Below are 23,581 nucleotides of genomic sequence, written 5' to 3'. Positions count from 1 at the left end.
CACTTTTGCTCTGCTAGTACTTCAGTGAGTGTCTTCACTCGAGATGACGAGATTAGCCTTCACTTGGAATGACTTGGGCAGACTCTGGCCCCAGGACAGCAAATGGTTAAAACCGGCACCGTCGTCGGAATTGCACTATCGAAAATGCCAGACCCTCTGTGGTGGTGTGAGCTCCTTCCAGAAAGGCCTTGGCACTGCGGGGGCACACCTGTCTTCTCTTGATTTGAGCTTCTAGTGGTGAATAATTTGTTAATCCTGACCACTTACTATTTACCCTGGTATCACATGTTTATGCACTGAAGGTTAAATATGTATTTTGATACATGTTTGTTTATTATGTATGTGCTGGTCTGTAAAATGAGATATATTCCTGTTTTGGTATGTATACTAGGTCCCCAAATGAACAGAAAGGCTTCTCTAGAGCCCTTGCACACTGTTGAGTAAATGCAGGTTTGTTGAGATTAGCTGACCCAAATAGATCCCCGTGGATCCAAAGAGTGATGATCAAGTAGCCACGCTGCATGGCTACCCTGACAGATTTGTCCCTAAAACCAAGAAGAGGTCCTCAGTAAGCATGTGCGGAGCACTGGAATTTCTGTGTTCAGCTGTTCTCTCTAACGTTGCCTTCACCCTTCCCAAAATGATGCGAAACCAGCATAGTTCAGAAGACAGGCTAGTGGCCTTAATGTTTTCAGTTTGAAGAAAAGGCTCTTTTAACAACTCTTAAACGCCTTTGAGTCCGCAGAGTTTTCTTCCCCTTGCCTCCAGAGTTCAAATCAAAACCAAATTTAAGGAAGTCGTCTTTTCTACGGACTGGAACTTGTAGAGCCACATAATTAAACCCTAATAAAAACAAGGTTTATGACAATAACACTGATATAAACTAAGCACTAAAGCCAACAGTTGGCATATAGTACTAATGCGGGGTCACGAAGATAGTGGGCCGTCAGTGAAGAGGTAGTTGACTGCGTTCAGCTATGTAAGCACGTTGTACGGGTGTTGTTCTACGCTTGTGATGATTGGCAGCATACTGAAAAAATCAAAGTCGTTATTCTTTACAAATTCCGTAGTGTAGAGCTTAGTCCAATTTACATTTTGCAAACAAATTGCCACAGCCCTCTGACTTAATTCTTCAGTTGCGCTGTTCCAAAAACCACGTTCTTGCTTGTAGGAGGTGGAGGGGAAAAAACACACCTGCTCGTATTTCCTCTGGCAGCTGGTGCTGTGGGCAACTGTTTTGTTCACTTGGGAGTGGGGTTTTTTCCATTTCTTTCAAGCTTCTAATGCAAATACTTGCTTTGTTTTCCATGTACAAATCTGTTGAGCAAAAATATACTCATGTACACTAACATTAGTAGACTGTATTCTCTGCAAGTACCTCACATGTCTTCTCCTGCCTTGTTCTTTGTAGTATACTGATTCATGTACTCTTAACATTCGTATGTAGTGTGCAACTGTAATGTCATGCTTATGAGAGGGGGTTGGCTGCCTCCAGCCGACGTTCATCAGTTCAATAGCAAAACACTTTAGATAAGTTATTTTGCACTTTCTTATGTATAAAATTGGTAGAAACTTATATTTGCTTTGTATCATTTAAAGACTCCTTTTGTTTCAGTAAATGAACTGTGTATAAAATATTTATGCAGTTAAAACTGTTTTTAGAAAGTATTTTTAATTTCAGCAAGTTTGGTTACTTGTTGCATGACTATTAACACAGCTGACTTTTTGTGTCAGTGCAATGTATATTTTTTTGTCCTGTTATTAACTTGTAAGCCCTAGTTAAATGGCCATTTATTTGTACAGCATCAGGAGTAAATTGAAGATAACTGGCTAGGACTGGAGTGTGGAATTTTGTACTATATTGCAGAATCCAATATCTGTTTTTTGGTGGTTACGTAAAAGGCCTGACGATTTACTATCTAGTGTGCAATCTGTGATATCTGAATGTTCATTGTATATTTGTCTCCAATGCAAAAAGGTAGAGTAACACAATTACAACAATACATGATTAAATGCAATAGTTCAGGTACTGAAGTATTTTTTTCATTTCAAATAAATACCTGCTATTTACCACCAAAAAGCTGTTTTGCATTTGTTGGAAAGATGCAACCTTTGCAGCTGAATAAATGTTTTTAACATGGGAGCGGTAACTAACGAGTAACATGTTTCTATATCGTCACGAGGAGGAAACTTCTATTACTTGTTATGGTTTTGCTTTCTGAATGTGAGTATGGTCATCCATGATGATGCAGTGTGAAATCATGTGTCTTTATTAATTCTTTTTTGCTTTCTAAGTGTCATTGTAGAGTGTGAAGCCAGCAGAATTTGGCAGTGTGTACAAGAATAGGCTGTACCAATATAGAGAAAGCAGACAGAAAAGAGTGATTTGAGTCGTGCTGGATAAGGACAGTGGAAGAGGAGGAAGTATCAAAATCCAGTTTAAATCATCTTCCCCAAGGAGAGAATGACTGCTAGAGCAGAACTTGACCTTATCTGGTGAGAAACAGCCTAAGATCCCCAAATGTTGAAATAGTTTACTAATTCTTCAATCCATTTTCATACGCTTTTCTAAGCTGGTAATGCTAAAAAATGTGGGTTTTCATGTTGGCAGTTAATTACGTGCCAACACTGGTGGCTAACAGTTTTTTCTCTAACGCAAAACCAGGCTTTGATGCAGTTGGGCCTACCATGTCCCTTTGCTGATGAGCACCAGAATGGACATTGCATTCTTGGTATTTGACAGTAAGTGATTTCTTTGGTTGTAAAAGAAGAGAAACTTCTACCGATGAACTTAACTGTCTATGCTTACTGCATTTAACATTAACTCTTTCCATGACCTCTTTGGGGTTTTTAGTTATATTTAAGCGTGCTCTCAAGCAGTAGTTAGAGAAGCAATTTTCATGGCCTTCCTAAGCCGTATCTTGGTTATATAGCATTGGTAATGTCCACTTTTCATAGTTTCAAGTATTTCTCACTCAGGGATTTCCATATTTGAAACATTTTCATACACTGAAAATGTTTTCTCTCTAACAGTTAGGGGGCAATTACTGGGCTTCTCAGGATACCTGCAGACACTTGACAGCTGCAGCCCAGCGTGCTATTCTGCTGTCATGGAGCAGGTCACGAGTGAACTTCATCTAAGCATTTTGAGCCAGTAAACCATGCTGACCATGGGGTGTGGGGCCTGGCATCGCTGCCCACTCTTTGGGGGGAGAGATGCCCTCCTAACAGTAGTTCCAGGCTGGTCTGTGCAGCTGAATCGTTCAGTATGCGGTATTTCAACCTCGCTTTCCCGCGGGCAAAAAATGAGTTGGACGCCTTCTGTGCCATATTAAGCTAGCTAACTTGTGCTTAACTTGGTACAGCATTTTGAGCGACGCAAAGAACTTGTAATTAGTGTCCCGTCCTGCCTACAGAGTGCACTGCAGCACCTCGTCTCCACAGCTTGTGAAGTCTGAGGGAGGGCACTGCTCAGCTTTGGGAAGGTGAGCCTGCCTCACGGGGTGGTTTTGTGGCCCTGGTGTGCCCTCAGCACCCCAATGTACACGTGCTCCTCTTTTCCACCTCTGCCAACCTGTGGCATGTCCAAAAACTCCCGTCCACAGGTCTCCGAGAAACCTGCCTTGATGAAACAGAAAAAAAATTGCCCTTTGAGTTTTCCAAGCGGGTTGTGGAGCCAGAGGCCGAGTGCCATGGCCGGAGCCCGGCCGGCAGGGCTGCGCTGCTGCCTCTGGCATCCCCCAGGCGTGGTGGAGAGTGGAGGTGCCAGGAGCAAGCATGGGGAAGCAGCGGGGGCCACAGTCCTGGCAGACCTTTTGATTGGGAAAGTGCAGTCCCTTCCCCCTGCCCCACAGAGCACAGGCTTCAGTGTTGACATTAAGATAGTGCAATTTAGAGTCCCTGTTGCAAACCAGGTGTTGCGAGAGTTAGTTTGGCTCCTTTCTGTCCAGGCAAACAAAAGGGTGATTAATTAGGAAAGCTGTACCCTGTTGTGAGGTTCCTGCACTAAACCTGGCTCCGGGAGAAGGAAGAATAGAGCCCTGTGAAATTCATGGCAGCTCAACTGTCAGTGTTGAAGCCGTAAAATCCCCAACAGCCATCCGATGGGCCAGCAGCCATTTTTGGAGTGAAACAAGGCAGTGAGTGACAGGGCAGCTCACTGCAAGCGCGCCAGCCTTTAACTCTAGCTCCACCGCAGCTCCCAGCAGGCAGCAGCACCTCCCAGGGCCAGGTATTCAACTTGGCAGCTCAAACAAACGGCCAGGTCTTCCAGCGCATCTGTTGGGCGTGCAAGTTGTTCACAAAGGTCTGTAGCCGTCTGGTTTCAGGGGGGGAGCTATTATGAACTAAAAAATGCGGCGTTTCATTCTGTGATGGTGCCATTGCCCAGTCCCTTGTTACCAAATTTGTGGCCAGTTTGCTGTGACCAAATTGTCTTTCATCACAATTGTGATGACTTTAACAGTTCAGAAAGGTGAGGTTTGGAGCCTGCTTTCTAGGCTCAAAGTGTTTTGTGCTGTATACCATTGTAAAAAATGCGTATGTATTTTTAAAGACTTAGTGGCAGTTGAACACGTCTGTCTCCATGTCAGGACAGTGTTGATTCGCTCCGAGGTCGGTGTGCTACACGGCGTAGAGAAGAGGACGGGGTAAGTGAGCACGGAAACAGGGCTGATGCGTTGGGAGCCGAATCCCGCCCTGTCTGCCTGAGGGAGCTCAGTGGTGGCGCACCGGGTGCGCGGCTGGCCCCGCAGGAAGGGGGATTTGTAAGAAGTGGGACCAAAACTTGAACACGGCCGCTGATGAACATAAGCACAATGGAGCTGAAGAGCCTGCCGGAGCCCCTGGCGCGCTGCCCCGGCTGCAGCCCTCCGTGCTGTGGGGCAGGCAGGCCAGCGGGAGACGCAACATAGTTTTTCTAAGTGTGAACAGCTAGGAAAAGCCGTGGAGGGGAATGACCAAAAAATGTAATGGCCACATTAAATAAATAAAGGGTGAAACCAGGGTGTCGAGAGCCAGTGGTAGCTCAAATCCTGCCACTTTTCCAGGTGCTGGGCCTTCAGCTGTCCCACCAGCGCCTTCCCCTGGGAGGGGGGACTGCTCCCTCCCCGCCTTCGGTGCCGCTGCGGCCTGTGCTGCCTGCTCTCCTCTGCTGGGCAGAGCTGCAGGGAGGTTAAAGCGCTGCAGCGCTGAGCAAAGATGACCTCTGGGCAAGAGTGGGTTACAAATGTAAACACTGATGTATGGTTTGTGTGTCTGCACGCGGAGCAAGGCTCTTGCACAACAGTGGTGACGAAAACGCTGTGTAATCAGCCACGACCCCAGCCCATGCAGGTAGGCTGCGGGGGGTGTTGACACAAGCCGTCCTCAGCTCTGGGAAAAGCTTCCAGCCCTCCCTGGAGGGCCAGCTTCTGTAAGCGCCCCACGTGAGAGCAAGGGCTGCTTTTCTTCAAGCTTGGCTGCTCTCCCAAGACCATCCTGATGAGGCTGGGCAGGGAACCCCCATGGCGCTGCGGGGGCTCAGCCGCCCTCCTCCTCTCCCGCAGGCGCACGTGAAGCAGCGGCTCACAGGGCTGCTCGTTACCTGATTCCGATTGCAGAGTAACCCAGGAGCCGTTTCCCAACTCCTGCGAAAGCGCAGGCGTGTGAGGAAAGGGCAAAGCTGTCCAGCGGGTTTCCCACACGCTACCCAAGCTCTTCCAGTTCACCTGCCTGCGCAGTGATTACCACATGCTTACCACCGTGGGATATATGTGTGTATCTAAGAGCTGATCAGCTCCAGACTGAGTTGAGAAGTGGATGGGCAACAAAGGGTAACAAAAAAGGACCTGCTTTAGTCCTGAAAGGAAGGGCTGGGGCTCAGCTGTAGGAAACTGTTATGTTAGGACGTCACTGAGGTCAAGGATGCTCCTTTCAAGGGAGAGAGAGTAAAAGTAGGTTTGAGTTCAGCTGTAAAAGCAGTAGTAATTAAAAATAATAATGGTCTCGGGGTTGCTTCTGTGGATGAGTTAAAACCCTCAGCTGTTATTTTCTCCTTATCATTTCTTTTAGGATAATGAATCCATGCAGAAGCTAAAATACATTCTTTTATTGAGGAGGCCCAATTTGTTTCTTTCCGCTGTGTCACAGGATGACATCGCTCACCATGACAACTACCCAGGGTGCTTTCCTGCTTCACAAAAGAATTATTTTTTTAAGATAGACTTGTTTTTGAGAGAGGGCTTTTTGATTTCTTGGTATTGTAATAGATCAAAATATAAAAGACAAAAATAGCAAGTTAGAACGTGTTGGCCTGATGCAGCAAAGCCCATGGACGCTGACGGAGCATGGAGATGGAAGGTACTTTGCACTGGTTATCACTGGGTGAACATCTTTGCAGGCAAAGCCTTGGTCATCAGCAGCTTTTTATGGCAGGGGCTGAGGCCCAGGGCTAACAGGACAGTTGCGACACAGCTTGAGAAGCAGAAACTTTTCTGGTAGCTTGCAATGCAGTGGCAGAAGAAAAATCCATTTGTAGTGACACAACTCTAGAAGGCAATTCTTTATTAAAAGATCTTTTAAGCATTCCAGTACAGACTTATCATCTGCTCCACTGTAGCTTTGAGTTGATGAAGACAAACAAACTTTGGGGAAAAAAAAAAAAACAGGCAAAATGTTTTTTTTGCCTACTCTATAAAATTAAGTAGATGAATTATGGACACTGATTACACCAAACATAAACATCAAACCACAGGAATTATACACAGTCCTAAGGCAAACTATGTAACGAACGTACGCAATTGCACTTAAGTCTGTAGAAAGCTGACACACACCGCTGCCCGAGCAGTCGATATCCTGGGGCAAGAGGACACCTCGCTGGGTATCTCTGTGCTGAGAACAGCAGCTTCGGAACCAAGGAATACCCAGCGTGTTGCCACCCCATACGTTTGGCTTGTTGGGTGAGTGACCAATGGACCTAGCAGTGCCCGACTGAATTTATTTAAGAAAAATTCATACTGAGCCAGTTTCACTGGTATCTGTTGTTTTGTGCTTCTCCCTTAGCTAGAAATCCCAATGCCTTTGACCACAGCCGGCTGAGACAGAAAAGGTGATCTGATACCCTGATCCCCTGACCCTGTGGAAGTCAGCGGAAATCCTGCGGTGAGTCTAAGCTCCTCACAATTTTCATTTCCCCCAAGTATGTAAAAAAGCAGTAATATTGCCCATTTCTCTCCACACCCCCGTTCTCCACCACAAACTGTGCTCCATGATTATTCTCCAACCCTGAGCTTTTCAATCAAAAGGGACTGGTTGTATTGAGGACCCTGTGTTAAACAAACTGTTGGATCTCATCTCCATTTCAACCTCTCTTGCACTATGTTCACCTTCCAGAGAGGCCAGCTCTCCTAAACCAAGGCTGAAAATGACAATTTAGCGAGTTCCCTCTATGAAGCACAAAACGCCCCTTTCCATGTCGTGGAGAGACCGAGCTGGAACTCCAGTTGCAGTCTCGACACCTCTCCTAGTAAATCCTCCTGTGGAGGCCTCCTGTGCCTTCCATATCCTCACAGTAAAAACGAGTATCTATCTGGACAGCATTTTTCGCTTTTCTGCACCCACAGCCCACCCTCCTGCAATGCCTGTACAGTGAGAGATACCACTGCTCCGGGGGGAGTGTTCAGGCAAGAAAATACTCTTGCCAGGTGGAGTTCAGAATCCATCCCTAAAAGGCGGGAAAAAAGCAAACACTTGTTAGGGTTTGCTCAGTAGGTCACCCTTAATGTTCAGTTCAGTCTGTAATAAACAAAAAATATCATTCTTTTCATTGAAACAACAGATGCACGGGAAAGACAGGGAGCTAGAGAGCAAACTGCGATTCTGTTTCGTTTCATTCGAAGTGCAAGATACCTCTACTGATCCTTCAATAATAAACCTCTCTGACAGGCAACTGCTGCTGTTAGGACAATTTGCCCTTTGTCCTCAAGTTGAAAGGAGCTCTCTGCCGGGCAAGAGAATTTTGCTGGTCCCTGCGGTGTAAAGCTGGTTGCTTGCAGAGCTGCTATAGGCAGCAGGAGGCTTATTGACTAGACAGAAAAAACCCTAGAAATACAGCTTTGTCACAGCAGAGCAGTACCTGGCGCTGGTGGAGAACCCTATGCCAAGGTTTGCTGGCTGGATGTTACCACGGCACTGCTAGTTCGATCCCCTGGTACCACTACGACAAACAACTTCCATTTTCCCCAACATGGCTTTACTCCACTGACTTCATATTCCGTGCACTCCAGATTGAGTGCCATACGCCTATGTCCCTCTCAACACATGAACGTGTTGGCAAAGCTCACTCTGCCAACACGGTATCAGTGTCAAAACAGCCCCAAAATGGGAATGCAAGGGGAGGGACTTGTTCTAACAATTCTTCAGTGAAGTGTCAAATGACAAAAAAATCCATCACCCTGGAAATTGCACGTTTTTCCCCGACTTCTTGGAGAAAAACAAGGTTTGGTGCAGTTGCCACTAAATCTTAAGGATGTTCACTGTCATCTTGGTGGGAAAACAGCATTATTGTGCTTCGGGAGGCAGAGACCAACAGTCCTGGTAACGGAGTGTTTCTACAAAATGCTATGCTTTTCAAGCTGGCGCTCAGTCTTGCCATGTGCAGCATGAAGTAAGGAATCCACACAGACCAGTGTGAAGGTACCCCTGTTCTTAACGGAAGGAGGAGCAGGCACGCTACTGGGCCACTTGGCAAAGCATTTCATCATCTTCAGTACCTCATTTACTTCAGAATGAGGTGCAGAAAACTAGAGTGAACAGGCAGGGAATAACCTGTGTGTAAGAAATGCATCTCCTGTCAGTTATTGATTCGCCTTTGCTTCAAGCAAAATGGCTTGTATCTTAGTTTTATGTATGTGCTAACTATTTGTGAAATTTATTGGTAGCTATCCAAGATGCCTGTTAAACACTGGTAAGTTTTCAACTTCAGTACAATTAAGTGGTTCCACAGGTAAATCACGCTGCATGCTAAATTCTTTCTCCCATCCATTTTCAGGCACTGCGTTTCCGTGTCAGGAGACATCCCTTCACTGCAGTATGCAATTCTGAAATTAGCCCTGCTCTGAGCAGGAGGCTAGGCTAGATCACACCTAGAAGCCCTTTCCAATCTAAGTTTTTCTGTGATTGTATAAAGGCAGTAATAGCAACCGCCAATACATCTTTATCTAATCATCTTCTATTTTGCAAAGCTTTGTCTTATCCCTTACTTTATAAAATTTAACAGAAGTTATGAATGGATCCTTCCTCTGAGAGGACAGCCACTCTGTTAGAAGAAATAAGCCCCCAACCACTTTTGTTCTCTATGAAATCAGGCAGATAGGGATAAAACAAAAAATGCCCCCAAACCTCCACTGAGAAGAAAAACTGCCATTTCATTTTACATCTGGGTCAATGTTTAGAAGCTACACTGACTGCCAGGTCATTCCTCAGAGCACCTGCTTTTCATTTGCAGTGTTTTTCATTAGCAGCCTGCATTTAATACCATGTCTTCAGCTTGGCAAGTATCCAGCACTGCTCAAAAAAATCAGTTTGTACTTGTCACGAACACCCCCGGTGCCCTTGAAATCTTCTGCCTGGATAGATGGCTAGCTGGCTGAACAGAAACAAGCAGCATTTGGAACAGGACAGCCTCGATGGAGCTTGTCCAAATCCCTGCAGCACGGCTCAAGCCTGTCTGACACTTGATAGCAAAGCCACCCCCACAGCAACTCCCTCTCCAGAGCGTGACTCCAGCCCTTCACTGTGCCCAGAGCAAGGCTGCTGCGTGCTGTGGTTAACCCTTTGCTAGGAACTATTGGACTTGCTGTTTTAGCAGGTCACTTCTGTGGCAGGAGAAAGGCTGTCAGCTGTTCACGCTGCAGCGCAAACCCGTCACAACCATGTTCCCGGAGCAGCTCTCTGAACCTCTGTCAGGCGCAACCTCTCCTCGAGTGCTCGCCAGAGTCTGGGTTTTGTCATTTTTGCCACAAATGGGTTGTGGGAATCTTCAAACTTGCTGCAGACTGAGAACCTGCTCCCCCTGGTAACAACTAAAAGTGCCCCTCTACCTCAGGTGAGCAAGGCTGAGCCCAGGACCACAACCAGCAAGCATTCTGACCTCAGGTGAAGACTGAACCCCAACCCTCCAGAAAATCTGGGGAGAGAGGGATTATTATTGTAAACCAGTGATGAGCTCGTTACAGAGGCCTGGGCAACAGCATCCAATACAACAGAGATTTACATACACCGACTCACAAGCTCTTCGTACTTATAAACCCAATGTACACGTTATATACACTATATATACACCAAGTGATGGGACAAAAACGGCATACTCTCTAAACACGGAGTACTTAATGCTGTCAGTACAACACTGTGCTCTGCTGGGTGCTGCTAGGCCTTCAACCAGAGGCAAGGAAAAACACGTGGAATGACTGCCTAAGGTAACCCTGGGCTAAAAAGAAAGGGCTAAAAGTAACAAAGATGCGTACTTCACACTAGAAAATGAGAATCAGGCCAGGCATCTCAGAAATATTTTTCCTTATTGCAAGGTGATTTAGTATCAGGCAACTTCTCTCTCACTTTTTTGTTGTGTTTTCACAGTTGTGCTGTTGGAAACATCCTTAGAATGAAAAATATTGCGACAAGTCTGAGAAGAGCCCAGTTCTTCTCTGCTCGTATTTCATTGCAACAGGGTGACTCGCAGGCCACAGGAGCCGCACACCTGATGTGGAGCGGAGGAAGAAGGAGGTCTCAACGAGGCACGCTGGGACAGATCTTCACCTGCTGCCAACATGTCACCTGCAGTCCCTGTCACAGCAGTGGTACGAGCTGGCTCTGGCCCCCCATGCCTCACTGGATGCAGACTCCCTCCGGAAAGGGAAGTGGAAATGCTTCCTTTAAGTATAAAACTACCTTCTGGTGCCCGAATATCTGACACCTACTAGAAACAATACCCAAAACTTATAAAAATTACCTTACGTTATTATAATGCTCTCTCCTTTCTCCAGCTTGCTTGCTTTGGGCATTGTACAGCTCCCTGTATACCATGAAGAGACACAGGAGATCAGGACTAACTGAAAGAAACCTTCAGCAGAGGACAGGAAAATCCTCATATATTTATGAAGAAATAAAATCTCCTGTCTTACACATCCAAAGAATCTTGATTAGTAAACTCTTTGAAATTAGCTGGTTTTCTTTAAAAAAGAAAAAAGAAATTCAAGTTGATGAAAGTCGCTGGATATCAAAACTGTGCAGCTTTTTTCCTCCTGTGTGCTCCTGTCACGCACTGGCACACCAAAGAGAAGACAGTGCAAGGGGCTGCTGCATGGTCCACAGAGACCGTACGGGCTTTGGACCCAATGGAGAAGCGTTCCCACCTGTCCAACGGCACGTGGCTCCAGCCTGCTCCGTCTCCTTGGAGCCAGAGGATCACGGATGATGGCGGTGAGAGCATAAAGCCCTGCGAAGCAGCACTGTCTCAGGAAGCTGTTCAGCTACACCAAACGCCACTGGCATCAGAACCTAAACGCTTCTGAAACTTCCCCCTTATTTTTCACCAGCCTCTCCTGAAGCACAGGGGAGTTTTGGGTGGCTGCGCAGCAGAGGAAGACAACAAATCTGCTTTTTGTCTACCCAAGAACACTGTGCGTTTGTTCCCCCATGTATTAACGTACAAAGAAACCAGCACGTGGCTCAGAGACTCACGCAGACTTACACAGCTGCCAGGTAACTAAGGGTGCTGGGTAATACAAGTAGCTGTGAAACAATTGTGCAACGCCTCCAGCCTTAGGTGAAAGCCCAGAGCCTTGTCTATGTGAACAAAGCGATGTGCAGAGCTGCCGGGACTACAAACACAAAGAAATAGCTGCCTCAATGCCGACTGGAATAAATAAACGCAGCAAAATGCGATCAGCCATAAGCAACAACGGGCATTATGCACCGAGGGAACGGTGGTATCTTCTATAACACTGGGAACAGAAGAGATGGACAAGACACTGAGCCAACCTATGAACAGATGGATGTGTTCTCCTGTAGCACGCTGTGTCCAGATTATGGCAGGAAAAGATAGCTGTGGCAGGTCTTCACGCCCACCTCCCGCTGGAAGCAAAACTGCGGCTGAAGGAGAAGTTGATCTCACCGTTTTTGTACTTTCCCCATGCTCCAAATGGCACTATGACAACTGTGCTGTTGTCTTCAGCGCCGAATTGAATTGCCTGAGAGAAGAAACAAATTGTCAGCATTGTCATCTTGCTTGGAAAAGGCAACAAGTGTCGGGCTCCACATGGGACAGCACGCCCTGAGGCCCAAGACTTCCTTGTCCCTTCCCAGCCCTGATGCTGAATTCTAGTATGCCTCAGAGCTTCCCATAGGATATGCCACCATCCCGAACCCTGGTGAGAAACGGGCCATTTCTGTCTATGCTGATGACATGTTCAGCACAGGAAGAAACTGCAGTTACGGTCCCACACAGTTCAGTGGACCGTGAGCTAAGCAAGTTAATTGAAATGATGCCCAGCAAGGATGTGGCGAGACCCAGGGTGAGGAAAAGGCGAGCCGGCGGGACTAGTGAATGTCTCAACCAGCATAGCTCAATTCACTTGAATGTGTGGTTGTATACTTGTTTTTTTTTTAAAACCAAACCAAACAAAAAACAACAACAAGCATTTGGTGCCAAGAGAAGCACTGGCGTTACCTGCTCAGTAACAACGTGGGCAGCTTCAGCAGGATCATGGCACTGGTTAATGAAGTCGCAGATCTCCTGACTGTTCACCATGAAGTTAATGCCGTCGGTAGTAAGGACCAGGAAGCTGTCGTCTGCATGATGCAGCTGCAATAAAGGCAGACAGTATGCACAACAATGGAGCGAGTGCTGCAAGGCAAAGTAACTGCCTTCGTTTTTTTACACTCTGTTGCAACGCACTTTTTCTGGGGGTGCTGCGTGCTCTCCTGCTTTCTGTGCAAGGACTAACTGGAACCCCCAAACCCTCGGCTAGCCAAAGGCTGCCCCTTCAATCCTCAAGCACATCCATCAGCCACACAGACTGTGTTCCCTGGACTGGAGGAGAGCATCTTAAGGTGCTTCCAGTTCTAGGAAGCAGCCCTCTGAATACACTGAGGCCAAAAGACCAGATCCATACATTACCCAGTAAACAAAACGCTTCCTTAAACTGAGGATTTCAAGGAAGATGTGACAGTACTGCAGTCATCTCCCTAAACCCCTCAGGCCTAATGGGTGGCATTTAATTAGGACCAACTGAATATAAGTTCCCCGGGCCCTGGGAGGTGCATTGGGGAAAAGTATCAAACAGAATATGAGCTGAGAGGAGAGCCTTCCTGCAAAAGTGAAGGCAACGGCACTGAATACCTTCTGGGTGATTAATTTGTTTCCTGGACAACTACAGAGCTATGGTTAGATGCATGCAACTGCCCTTTCGTCCTCCCTTCCTCCCAAGTGTGCAAACCTCTACATAGTCTACTTTTTTCGATGACAGCCCATTCGTATCCCACCTAGTTCTCAGTGATGGTTTTATATCAGCATTAACCTCAAAATTATTCATTGGACCACAAGCCCCAAACAGACTAATGCCTTTGTATTTCAGTAATGGATATCACGTGTTATCTTTCTTCCCTTATCCTATATTATACTGTGATAAATGGGATTCAGAGGTTGATCTGGTTGAATTTAGATCAGGGCCAGATTCTTTTCTGTCCTGTTAGTGTTAATCTGAAATGACTTAATTAGAATTGGTCTCCAGTTACTTCACCACAAACAAAAATCAATGCTTGGCCATCAGGCTTCACGTGGGCACGTCATATGGGTACCGCGACCTGCATCAAATACCTATGATGCCCCTTAGTCCGAATGTTGCTGTCCCTGTTAACCAGGCCTTCTTTTACCTGAACCCTTTTTGTTTCTGGCTGGGCTATCACACCACTGTTTTTAAGATCCAAATCTCCTATGCTCCGCGTCATTGCAAGTCTACCATTCACATGAGGTTGTCCCAAACTGTTCCAGGCAACGAAGCCACCGCACTTCCTAATCCTGTCCAGAGGCACAAAAGAAAAAATGAATATGAGTTACTGCGTCACACCATTACCCCGTCTCTATCTGCAATTTTTGTCACTAGCTACTGATGCGGAATGGGGTACGGAGGCCCTAAGCTGGGAGACCGAGGGTTGGCTTTTGCTGTTTGAAGGGCTCCACAGAAGGGATGTGATGTGACTTGGTGGGCTGAGTCCTGACCTGGGAACCATAGCACATTTCTTCAGGTCTTGGCTCTAACTTGGCAGCCTTGGACGAGTCTGAACCACGTGGTCATGGCTCTGTACTGAGTCTGAGCTACGCTGACCTTACTGCCGAGACAGTTTACACTCATGCAGGGCTTTCCACATCCCTGGTCCTCTAAATAGAACCAAATGAATTAACTGGAGCCGTGCCGCTTCCTGCCAGCTCAGAGGTGGTCTTAGGGCGTTATGTTCAACTCTCTGCTTTCTTCCAGGCCCAACCCAGCAGCAGAACACAAGCACATCCTGACCGAGCCGCTCCCTAGGAAGCCACATCATCACCGACAGGTACCTTTCCTTCTCCTCCTTTCTTTCTGGAGTATGGTCAATGGTGAGTTTCAAGGCCTTTCCCTTTCGACACAGCAGAGCACGACTGTCTCCCACGCTTGCCACAACCAGCTCAATACCGTCCCGGAGCAGAGCCACTGTTGCAGTGGTCCCAGAGTTCATCAGAGTTGCTATAAACGTCATATCAAAGAGAGAAGTTTTAGCACTGCCTCGAAGCATGGGACCATTTGTAACAGCAACAGTTTCAATTCATAAAATGAAGACAACTTGTGCTCTACATTACCAGTAAGTAACTGCGTTTAAGTTTAAACTAAATCTACATATTAAAAAAAATACAGCAAACATGCATGCATGGAGGACTGGGGGGAGAGAGAGGAAGTGGAAAGGATAAGTATTTCTGTGCAACAACATGGCTCCATGCAAAGAGGGCAAGTGGAATAAAAGCCGTACAAGGTACAGTGGCTTCCTTTCAGCTTGCAGCAAATTGTTTTTCTGTCCCACTAGCTCACCTCAAGTTACAGTGTTATCGTCCTTATCCCTGGGCACAGTGACTGCATGGGTAGCTCATCATAAAGCTGATGGCTCTTCCCTTCTGTTAGGTGGTGAAGTGGGCGATTGAGTAAGGGTAATTGTAGCTCCACATGGTTCACCAGAAGAGAAACACTAGATAGCTCCTTTACCCCAGTCTGTGGGGTCCTCCTGTTGCTGTCAGAGTTGTTACCATCTCCCTCTGCTTCCCGCACCCTTGCCAAGAGATGAAGGGTTCAGCCAGCAGGCCGCTGGCTTTTTTCAGAAAGGGACGCTGCGCCCTTCAGACCCTCTCAACTTGCTGGAGGTCCCAGCGCAAAGGTGAAGCTGGATTCTGCCTTGCCTTGTGCCTGCAAACCGATGCAGTCAGCTGGCAGTGGCTCTCCAGGCAATCTGCCCTGGGCACTGGTGAGACCACTTGGCCGGGGCGTACAGTGACAGCCTAGAGGGCAAAACAGAGCCCTAGCTGCCGTCTGTCTTCTCTTACAGGCTCAGGGAGTGACCTGAGCTGACTGACTGTGCTCAGGGACCTGGCTGGATTAACTGGTGCAAGTAAATTTAAGGGCTTCTTTCAATTTCTACAACGCTCTGGAAGAAAAAGAAGTGCTTGAAAAGGAGAAATCCGAGTCTGCCTATTTCAGAAAAGATCTGCAGTTTTATCTGTGGTGAAGGAAATGCCAGAACTGTCCAGCTTCCCTTTTCTGTTTGCTTTTTGAAAGGAGCAGTCCCATTTTACAGTTAGTACCTTCCCTTCCTGCAAATTATGCACAGGTAACCCAGTGAGAGGTGCCTGGAAAGCAGTAACTCCTGCCAACTTGAGCTATTGCAGTAAAATGTCTGGCCAGGACAAGCTATTGCCCAGAACAATTTGCATTCACAGCCAATGCAAATCCCCTTGAAAAGCCCTCTGTAGGTCTCCTGCATTCTGGGATTTTCCAGTTTTTCCAGGCTTTAAAAGCAAGCCAATTCACGAGGGGTTTGGGGCTAACTTAAGAATGAGAATCCCCAGTTATATTCCTGTTTTCACATGACTAACAGTTGAAGATCTTTCTACCACCGCTTCTGCAGAGCTCAGCTACAACTACATGCACTCCTACCTCTGGCCCTGCAGCCCTGACCCCGGGAGATGGGATGGATCTGAGACAGGACTGCGCGTTTGAGCCGGAGGAACGCCAGCCAGCCCATCTCTGACCAGCTGCCAGCAAGCTGCACGCATGCAGCGTGACCCCCTACGTACTACAGAAACAGAAATGCGAGTGCTCCAGGATCTTGGCGACCTCTTTCCCCAGCCCTGTGAGGTCTCAGCACCCCCTAAGTAAAACAGGGCTGGGAGTAAACTGAAGTACACAAAGCCCTGAAAGATGCATTGAGCCTTGTTGTGCAGCAAAAGCAGTGAGTTGATGAATCCAAAAAAATTCACAAAAACACTCTAAACTAAGCTTATGTTATTATTTAAAACAGGTATTATTACTGCAGTGAGGACTTGGTTTAGCTCTACACTTAAACAACATGTCAATCGTGACCATCAACCATGGTGACCTAGGTCAAATCTTGGACTACATTATGGCTGCCATGCAGGCTACGATATTCAAAACTATTTAGATGCCGGTAGCTTCTGATTGTTCAGGTAAGCACTGCCATCCTGTTTGTAACTGGAAGCAAGGACTAGTCCAGTGCAGGCTCACTTTGAGGCACGTTATGAAAGTAAGATGCTAACAAATACCAGTGCGATTAGAAATTTTAGTAGAACCAGTAAAATACCTGTTTTAGCCAACAGTTAAAAGAAGTGAAATGAAGAATCTATGTAAAACTACCTTTATATTTCACAGAAAATACATTTTATTTAGACGTTAAAATTAATGCAGAACTGCCGCTGCTCTCCCATTTCATTCCGTGGTTTTGGAACTATGCTGACAAACGTAAGCAGTTTCTGAAAAAGTTAAGATCTGTAGTCTTTAATTCATAAATGACTGGAAACATTTGGACATTGAGGTGAGTCTACATCTTTCAAGTGCAAACTCTCAAAGCCAAAGGAGCCACTATCACAAAGTCAAGGGACGGTACTAAAGAACAAGTCAAGATATTGTCCAGAATTGTGGTCACGGTCATAGTGACTTGAGCTTTATATACATTTATTAGTTAAATAGCACTCCTAGAAAAGTAAATGCTGCTCACGCTCTCTTCCTTGGACCCAGTTCGTGATCTGGGTAGGGGTGCAAGAACATGAATGTAGCTAGACTACACACATTATGTGATTTCTAGCACAGCTCGAAAACACAGGAATGATGATGGGATAACATTTCTAATGCTTTACTACAACTGCTGCTAGGTTATTTAATAATATCAAAATACATTGCATCAGCATCTATATTGGTTTTAACAATTAAAGAGTTTATTTTGTTTTCCTAACAACATCACTATAAAACTAAGATCTTTCAATAGGTTCTTAACACTCACTGGACAACTTTTACTGCAAGTCATCTCAACTAATGTGACAAAGAGGATGTGGGAACCTTCCAGTAGTCCAGGCTAGGAACCGCCGGACTCCTTCACCTGGGACAAAATTAAGCAGATCTCTCTTTCCACTGAAGCCCAGCATATAGTGTCCAGGGCCTCCAGTTCTAGAGCTGCTGACCAGGTACAGTGTCTGCCACAAATAACACGCACACAGAGGCAAATAGGAAATTCACCCAGGGACTTTGTTCAAACAAAATAAACCTGCAACACTGGAGATGAAAGAATAAGAGCTGCAGAACAGGGGAAGTAGTCACTTTTGGGTTTGCCTGCACTGTCTTTTGCAGGTTGTATAGGAAGTACTTGAGGCTTACGCATGCATCTTTTGGCCACAGAAAAATCAGCCTTGGTATTTCTGGGGAATTGCCACTGTTCTCGCCTTCTCGCTAAAACTATGTGACAAAACCAGTTTAAATTCAGCCAAAATAAAAGCTACCATTTTTTTTTGCCTGTTGAGGTAAGTAACCAACCAACAAATCAACCAAAGAATTGTATCAATGCTAGAGGGCCACCTGTCTCATACAGGGGAAGAGTGGCCACCCTGAAGAACATCTTCAGTGCAGAATAGGGCCCAACCTGTTTCCTCAAGGTAATTTATTTATTTTTATACGTATATTTATATACAACACAAAAACGGGGAGTTCAAACCGGTGCCATCTTAAAGGCAGTGCATAGAAGTATATGAACTGTTCTGACCCATGGGAAAATATGCAAAATAAACACCCCTATAATATTGTAATTAGTATCTTCCAACTTGATTAGGTAATAATCAGGGCCCTTGGATCAAAAGGCTGCCTTTGTAACATTGATGGATTTATGAAATATTTAAGTACAATTTCTGCAGCTCTCCCTTTTCCTCAGTGTTGCAGGTTAACATATTCAAAGAAATAAAAATCATATGTTTGAATGGTAACTTAAAAAAACAAAACCAAAACCCACTACTTTTTAAATTTAGTTATTTTTAAATATCTTTTGCTGTTTGCTCAGCATAGTAAGATTCCAGGAGTGCCTTTCAAACATAGATACATCAGTTAATACCTGGCTATGTTTTAATAAGATGGCTATTCCAGAAGTGAGCGGCCAATGTGATTATAGTTGGATGCACTGAACATGGAGGTCGGTGGAAAGACTCCCTGTTGTTTTCTCTGAGCAGTGGACTGCAATGAACAGAAGCAGTAGCAGTCCCCTGTAGGACCGCGCTAGGCCAGGAGAGGGTTTGTCTTACATTTCTCCAGAGAGACGCTCCAATTTCCTCAAGAACATGATTCACTTCCTTATTTCAGTCCTTGCTAAGCAAAGCTATTCAGCCTTTACATTTCAGTTTTTATGGCTGGTCAAAAATATCAGAAAATTCTGTCCATCTGCGTTAACAGTTGTCCTGTGGATAATGACACATTTGTTGGACGTGAGCTTCCTTTACTGCGTCCTATAGCTGAGTTTAGCAGGGATTTAAAAGCGACTGGATATATTTAAATGCGTGGAAGTGAATGAAAATGCATTTGCGAAGAGATATCAAACACCATGCTTCAGGGTTCAGGCATATCTCTAAGCTGTTAATGATTAGAAAGGATTTAGGTGGAGGACAGATTATCCCAGATCTGCCTACAGCAAGTTTCTTATGCTTTTGTATGAAACAGCAGGTACAGATCACTGTCAGAGGGGATACTGGACTGGTCGCCAGCGGGCCAGTACAGCACTCCAACAGCACTGGTGAACTGCACGCCAGACACAGCAGCAGTACCTGGAACACATACATATACCTTTTTTTTTAATTGAAAGCTCACAGAACCTATTACGCTATGTATTTTCCATCTATAATTTCAAATATTCTGTAATTGTAAAGTGACCTAAAGGGCCATGCCCTTGAAGACATAGCTAAGTGCTCCAACAAGGCACAGCTCTAGTCCTGTTAAATCTGTGCCATTATATGAGGTTTTTACCCCTTAAATAGTACTATAAACAATGCGTCAAGCAAAATCCATGCAATTTTGGCTACAGGGATTTGTCCCAGGGCTTACTTTCCTTCAAACACCCAGGCACACATTTTCAAAGGTGGCCGTGTGTTAGTAAAGACCGGGATATCGTGAACATGCACTGGTTTTTTTGCAGATACAGTGAAAGAAGTGAAGCCTGGCAGGGTCACCTACTGGAACAAGACTAAGCTATTATTTTCCACTTCGTCAGCTATGGCCAGGTTTCAAAAGGCAGTCAGTCTTGGGGAGCATCCAGCGTATCCCAGATACCCAGTGTTACACAACCAGCCACCATTTTCAAGATACTTTAGCAACAGTCTTGCCTGTCACATCTAGAATAGCCACAGTTAATCAGAAATTTTGCTGGCAAACTGAATCAGTTTGGAAGTAGGCTTCTACCAAGGATACATGCCAAGCATTGAAATTTTATGTAACTTTCAAAACAACAGCAACAACAAAAATATCCACACCAAGCAGTCAACATAGTATTGAATTATTTTAACAACAGATATGCAAAAAGCTTAATTTGTTCAGAAATCCGCGCTTGTCTTTGCACCCTGTTACTCCACTCTTTGCCTTATAGCTTGATTTTCAGCTGGGCAACCAGTCAAGAGCACTGAGCACTTTTAGATCCCACTGGCTCCTGCAAGAGCCTGCAGGTGCTCAGCCTACCTGAGAAACACTGAGTGCTTGCCAGAGTGTGGCCCCTGCGGATGTTTGGCAACACTTTTGCCCTCTATTTTGCTTGACCTCAGGCTTTTTTAATGAAGAGGGTTTGTCCAGTATCTTGGTAACTGTTACGTAAATTTGCTGGCATTTGCGTTATATTTCATTAAGCAGCACCAGTTAGTTAAATGATAGGAAAAAAATGCTATAAGCCGTTCCAAAATGCTCAGATTGCTGCACAACTTGTATGTCAAATATTCTTGTTATCCAGTTCCCTAAGTCTCGTGTACGAAATGCTATAATCAGAAACCGTTTTCAGAATAACAGAATAATATGCCAAGTACAGTTCCCAATCCTTCTCCTCAAGGAGCTGCTCTGACACTTAACAGAGGTTACCTCAATGAGCCAAACCAAGAGCTGTCCTACTAACAAAGGGGCAGGGAGGGGGACAAATATAACAGATTTTCATGTTAGTGAAAATGAAAGGTCCTGATCCAGGGAAGCGCATAAGCCTATATTCAGACGCTTTCTTGAATTTGGGCTTTTAAGGAAACGTATTTGCAAGGAGGCTGTTGGATAAAAAGCACATCTGCTCTACTGATGTGTCTCTCATGAGCTCAATTTAAAACCCCGTAGGTCAGAAGTTACTCTGGACTTTTTTACCACATCATTATTTTTTAAAGGATTTTAATATAAAAAAAATAAAATGGGATATAATGGGGAAATGAGCTTTATAGATTTAATCCCCCTTTTTTAAGAGCTGGATTTCAGGGCTTAAGACTTTTTTTCCTGATACCTTAGCTTATACCAGGTAAGAGGAAAGGTGTGTATACAGTGCTGCAGCAGTCAGGCTACCTCTCCTGCCAGGCAACATCCGAGTACCTAGGTTCATCTAGCAGTTAAACTGCAGGAAGCCACTCCATTACTTGATTGTATTCACTCCTTGCTTCAGAAAAGTAGCTTGAGAACACAGCATCGCTTCAGTCCCTAGAGGGCTTGTTGGTTTCAAGTCTGTCTTGGAGAGAAAACTTCTACAGTTTCTGTTCTTCTGAAATGACCTCAGTCATTTTGCCAGCACCTGCACCAGCACTGGGACAGGTTTTTTGTTTATTTTTTGTTGTGGGTTTGATTTTTTTTTTTTAATTGGGTTTGTTTTGTTTTTAAGACTGGCTAAACTGACTCTTAAAATTGTATCTCATGGCTGAGGAAACTCCTGTGATAGAACTGGGACAGGGACCTCTATCTCCCTTCCCAAGTTACTCTCTATAAGCTCCAGTTGCTGGAACTGGAACTTCAGATGTACTTAGTCTCTAGGCATATATACAAGAACTTGATTAACAGCCACGACTAAAGAGTCTAAAAGGGCTGGTGCCAGCTTTACCACAGCCTTACCACAGCCAACCTTGTTTTCCTCTTCACTGCTTTTTCCCCTTTCACACTCAGCTACTCCTGTGATTCTGTTTGTGCAGAAGCAATATCGATTGTATTAATTTTGGCTTACGTTCCTCCTCAGGTGCACCAGCCAAGTTAGGGGGACTTTTGACACTGTTGCTTCTAACTGACAGGAACAACAACTTTTTTAAAACAAAACAAAAACAAAAACAAACCACCAAAAACCCCAAACAAACAAAAAAACCAAACCAACCCCACCCCAGGTTTCTCACGCAGTAAAGTTATGCTCCTTGCAAATCTGAATCACTCTTTGCTAACTTGACAAACAAACACTTTCCTTGACAGAATCACATTAAGAGAAATTCATTGATGATTATGCTAACATTCAGATTAATAACTCCCCCAGTAAATTTGATTCAGACTTTTTATAGCTTTTTCATTTTAAGGAGGTAAAGCATCATCGTTTCATTTGCAGTAAGTGATCAGAGCAAAATGTTAAGTAAAACTGTTTTCAAGATTTTTTCTGGATAAAAAAACAACTTTTTACTACAAAACTACTGAGCAAATAAGAAAAACCTTATTCTTCACACCCATATGAGTAAAATACTTTTTTACCTACCATCAGCAGACAGATGAGCGTGCCTTTCATAAGCTTTGTTTATTTCTATAAAAGCTTTGTTCAAAACATTTTCCAAGTTCTCCTCCTCAGCAAGAAATTCTCTGGAAACAAACAATCAAAGAAAAAATTAAACTTCTTTCCAAGAAATATACATCTCGATCGGTCTCTTCCATAGCCTTATCTCCTCCCTGCGTGCACTGAATAATGCTGGATTTCAGTGAAAAGGTAATATGATTTTACTAATGACCTGCACTGGAAGCATAATTCTGTCATTTTGCAAATAGATAACATTCCTCTTCCAACACCCAGGGATGTGACAATGAGATACAGAAGAGCGTAAGGAAGCCATAGGTCATCAACCACAGTGACCCATCTGAAAACAGTAAATTCACGCTCTCTCTCTGTTCCCAGTCCTTTCCTGGAAAGTGGGTACAATCATATTTTCCTCTCTTGTCTTTGCGGGCTTGCTCAATGGGGCAGGCACCATACAAAATAAGTTGTTCATAGCATGTCCGATGTAACGGACTGCTCCAGTCCGGTGTTCCTGCTGTCCCGTTGGGCTAGGTGCCTATATAACCTAGGAGGATTAGCGACAACGTATGACCCACCAGTTCCCTTTCAGTCCTAAGGAAGGAATCTCTACTGTAATTCATTTGACACACATTCACTTGATGCACACTTACTTAATATATTTTTCCATGTACTTATCACAAAAGTCTGCTGCTGCTGTCCCGCCATGTCCATCGTATACTGCAAAGTATAGGACATCCTCCGTCAGCTGAGCATAATCAAACCGGTCTTCGTTTTCCTTACGCTTCCCGATATGGCTAGCACAGCCCACGTTGGCCAGGCTGACTTTTGGAATCGGCTTTCCATACTTTATGCTTGGTGGCAGGAGAATAGGTTCGTCAATACGATTGTCCCAGATGCCAAAGGTGTCCCATGTGGTAGGTCTCCCGCTCCCGTCTGAATCGAAGCGGGAAGCACGGCGCTCGGAGGTGGAGCTGTAGCACGCGGCTGTCGGACGCTTCTCGTCTTGCAAGAGGCGGGACGTCAGCACGGCTCTCCTTCTTACTTGATACCCTCCGTTTCGTACCAAATTAATTAAAGTGGCTGTTGACATAACTTGTCTTCACAGAGATTCGTAGGAATAAAAGACCAGGAATACAAGATACACAGCTGCTGGAATGTCTTCGAGAACAAAGAGAAAACTGATCAGGAAACAAGAAGCAGAGGAAGAGGAATTTTCAGTTACTTCATTCAGGAAACAATGTCACCCTCAGAGCCTGCAAATCATGCATAG

At 45.0% G+C, this 23,581-nt stretch overlaps 1 protein-coding gene across 1 annotated transcript; it reads right to left on the bottom strand.

The window, feature by feature from the left end:
* Positions 1-6,593: 6,593 nt before the first annotated feature.
* Positions 6,594-23,463, bottom strand: PPM1K (protein phosphatase, Mg2+/Mn2+ dependent 1K). The gene is made up of 6 exons (XM_082316008.1): positions 22,962-23,463; positions 22,279-22,379; positions 14,591-14,756; positions 13,912-14,056; positions 12,707-12,841; positions 6,594-12,227 (listed from the first exon to the last, which is right to left on the bottom strand). Exons 1-6 carry the CDS (start codon positions 23,399-23,401, stop codon positions 12,096-12,098), a joined length of 1,119 nt encoding a protein of 372 aa, XP_082172134.1. The 5' UTR covers positions 23,402-23,463; the 3' UTR covers positions 6,594-12,095.
* Between the last annotated feature and the right edge of the window lie 118 nt (positions 23,464-23,581).

This window comes from Platalea leucorodia, assembly GCF_965183815.1.
Source record: "Platalea leucorodia genome assembly, chromosome: 6".
Lineage (NCBI taxonomy): Eukaryota > Metazoa > Chordata > Aves > Pelecaniformes > Threskiornithidae > Platalea > Platalea leucorodia.
The sequence above is the reverse complement of the archived record's forward strand: the minus strand, read 5'-3'. Positions and strand labels throughout refer to the sequence as shown.

Excerpts from the sequence above, each read along its gene's own strand:
- PPM1K (XM_082316008.1), bottom strand. The coding sequence starts at position 23,401 with ATGTCAACAGCCACTTTAATTAATTTGGTACGAAACGGAGGGTATCAA. Across the intron at positions 22,380-22,961 it reads TACATGGAAAAATATATTAA|AGAATTTCTTGCTGAGGAGG; the intron begins GTAAGTGTGCAT and ends GTTTGTTTCCAG. Across the intron at positions 12,228-12,706 it reads CCCACGTTGTTACTGAGCAG|GCAATTCAATTCGGCGCTGA; the intron begins GTAACGCCAGTG and ends TTCTTCTCTCAG.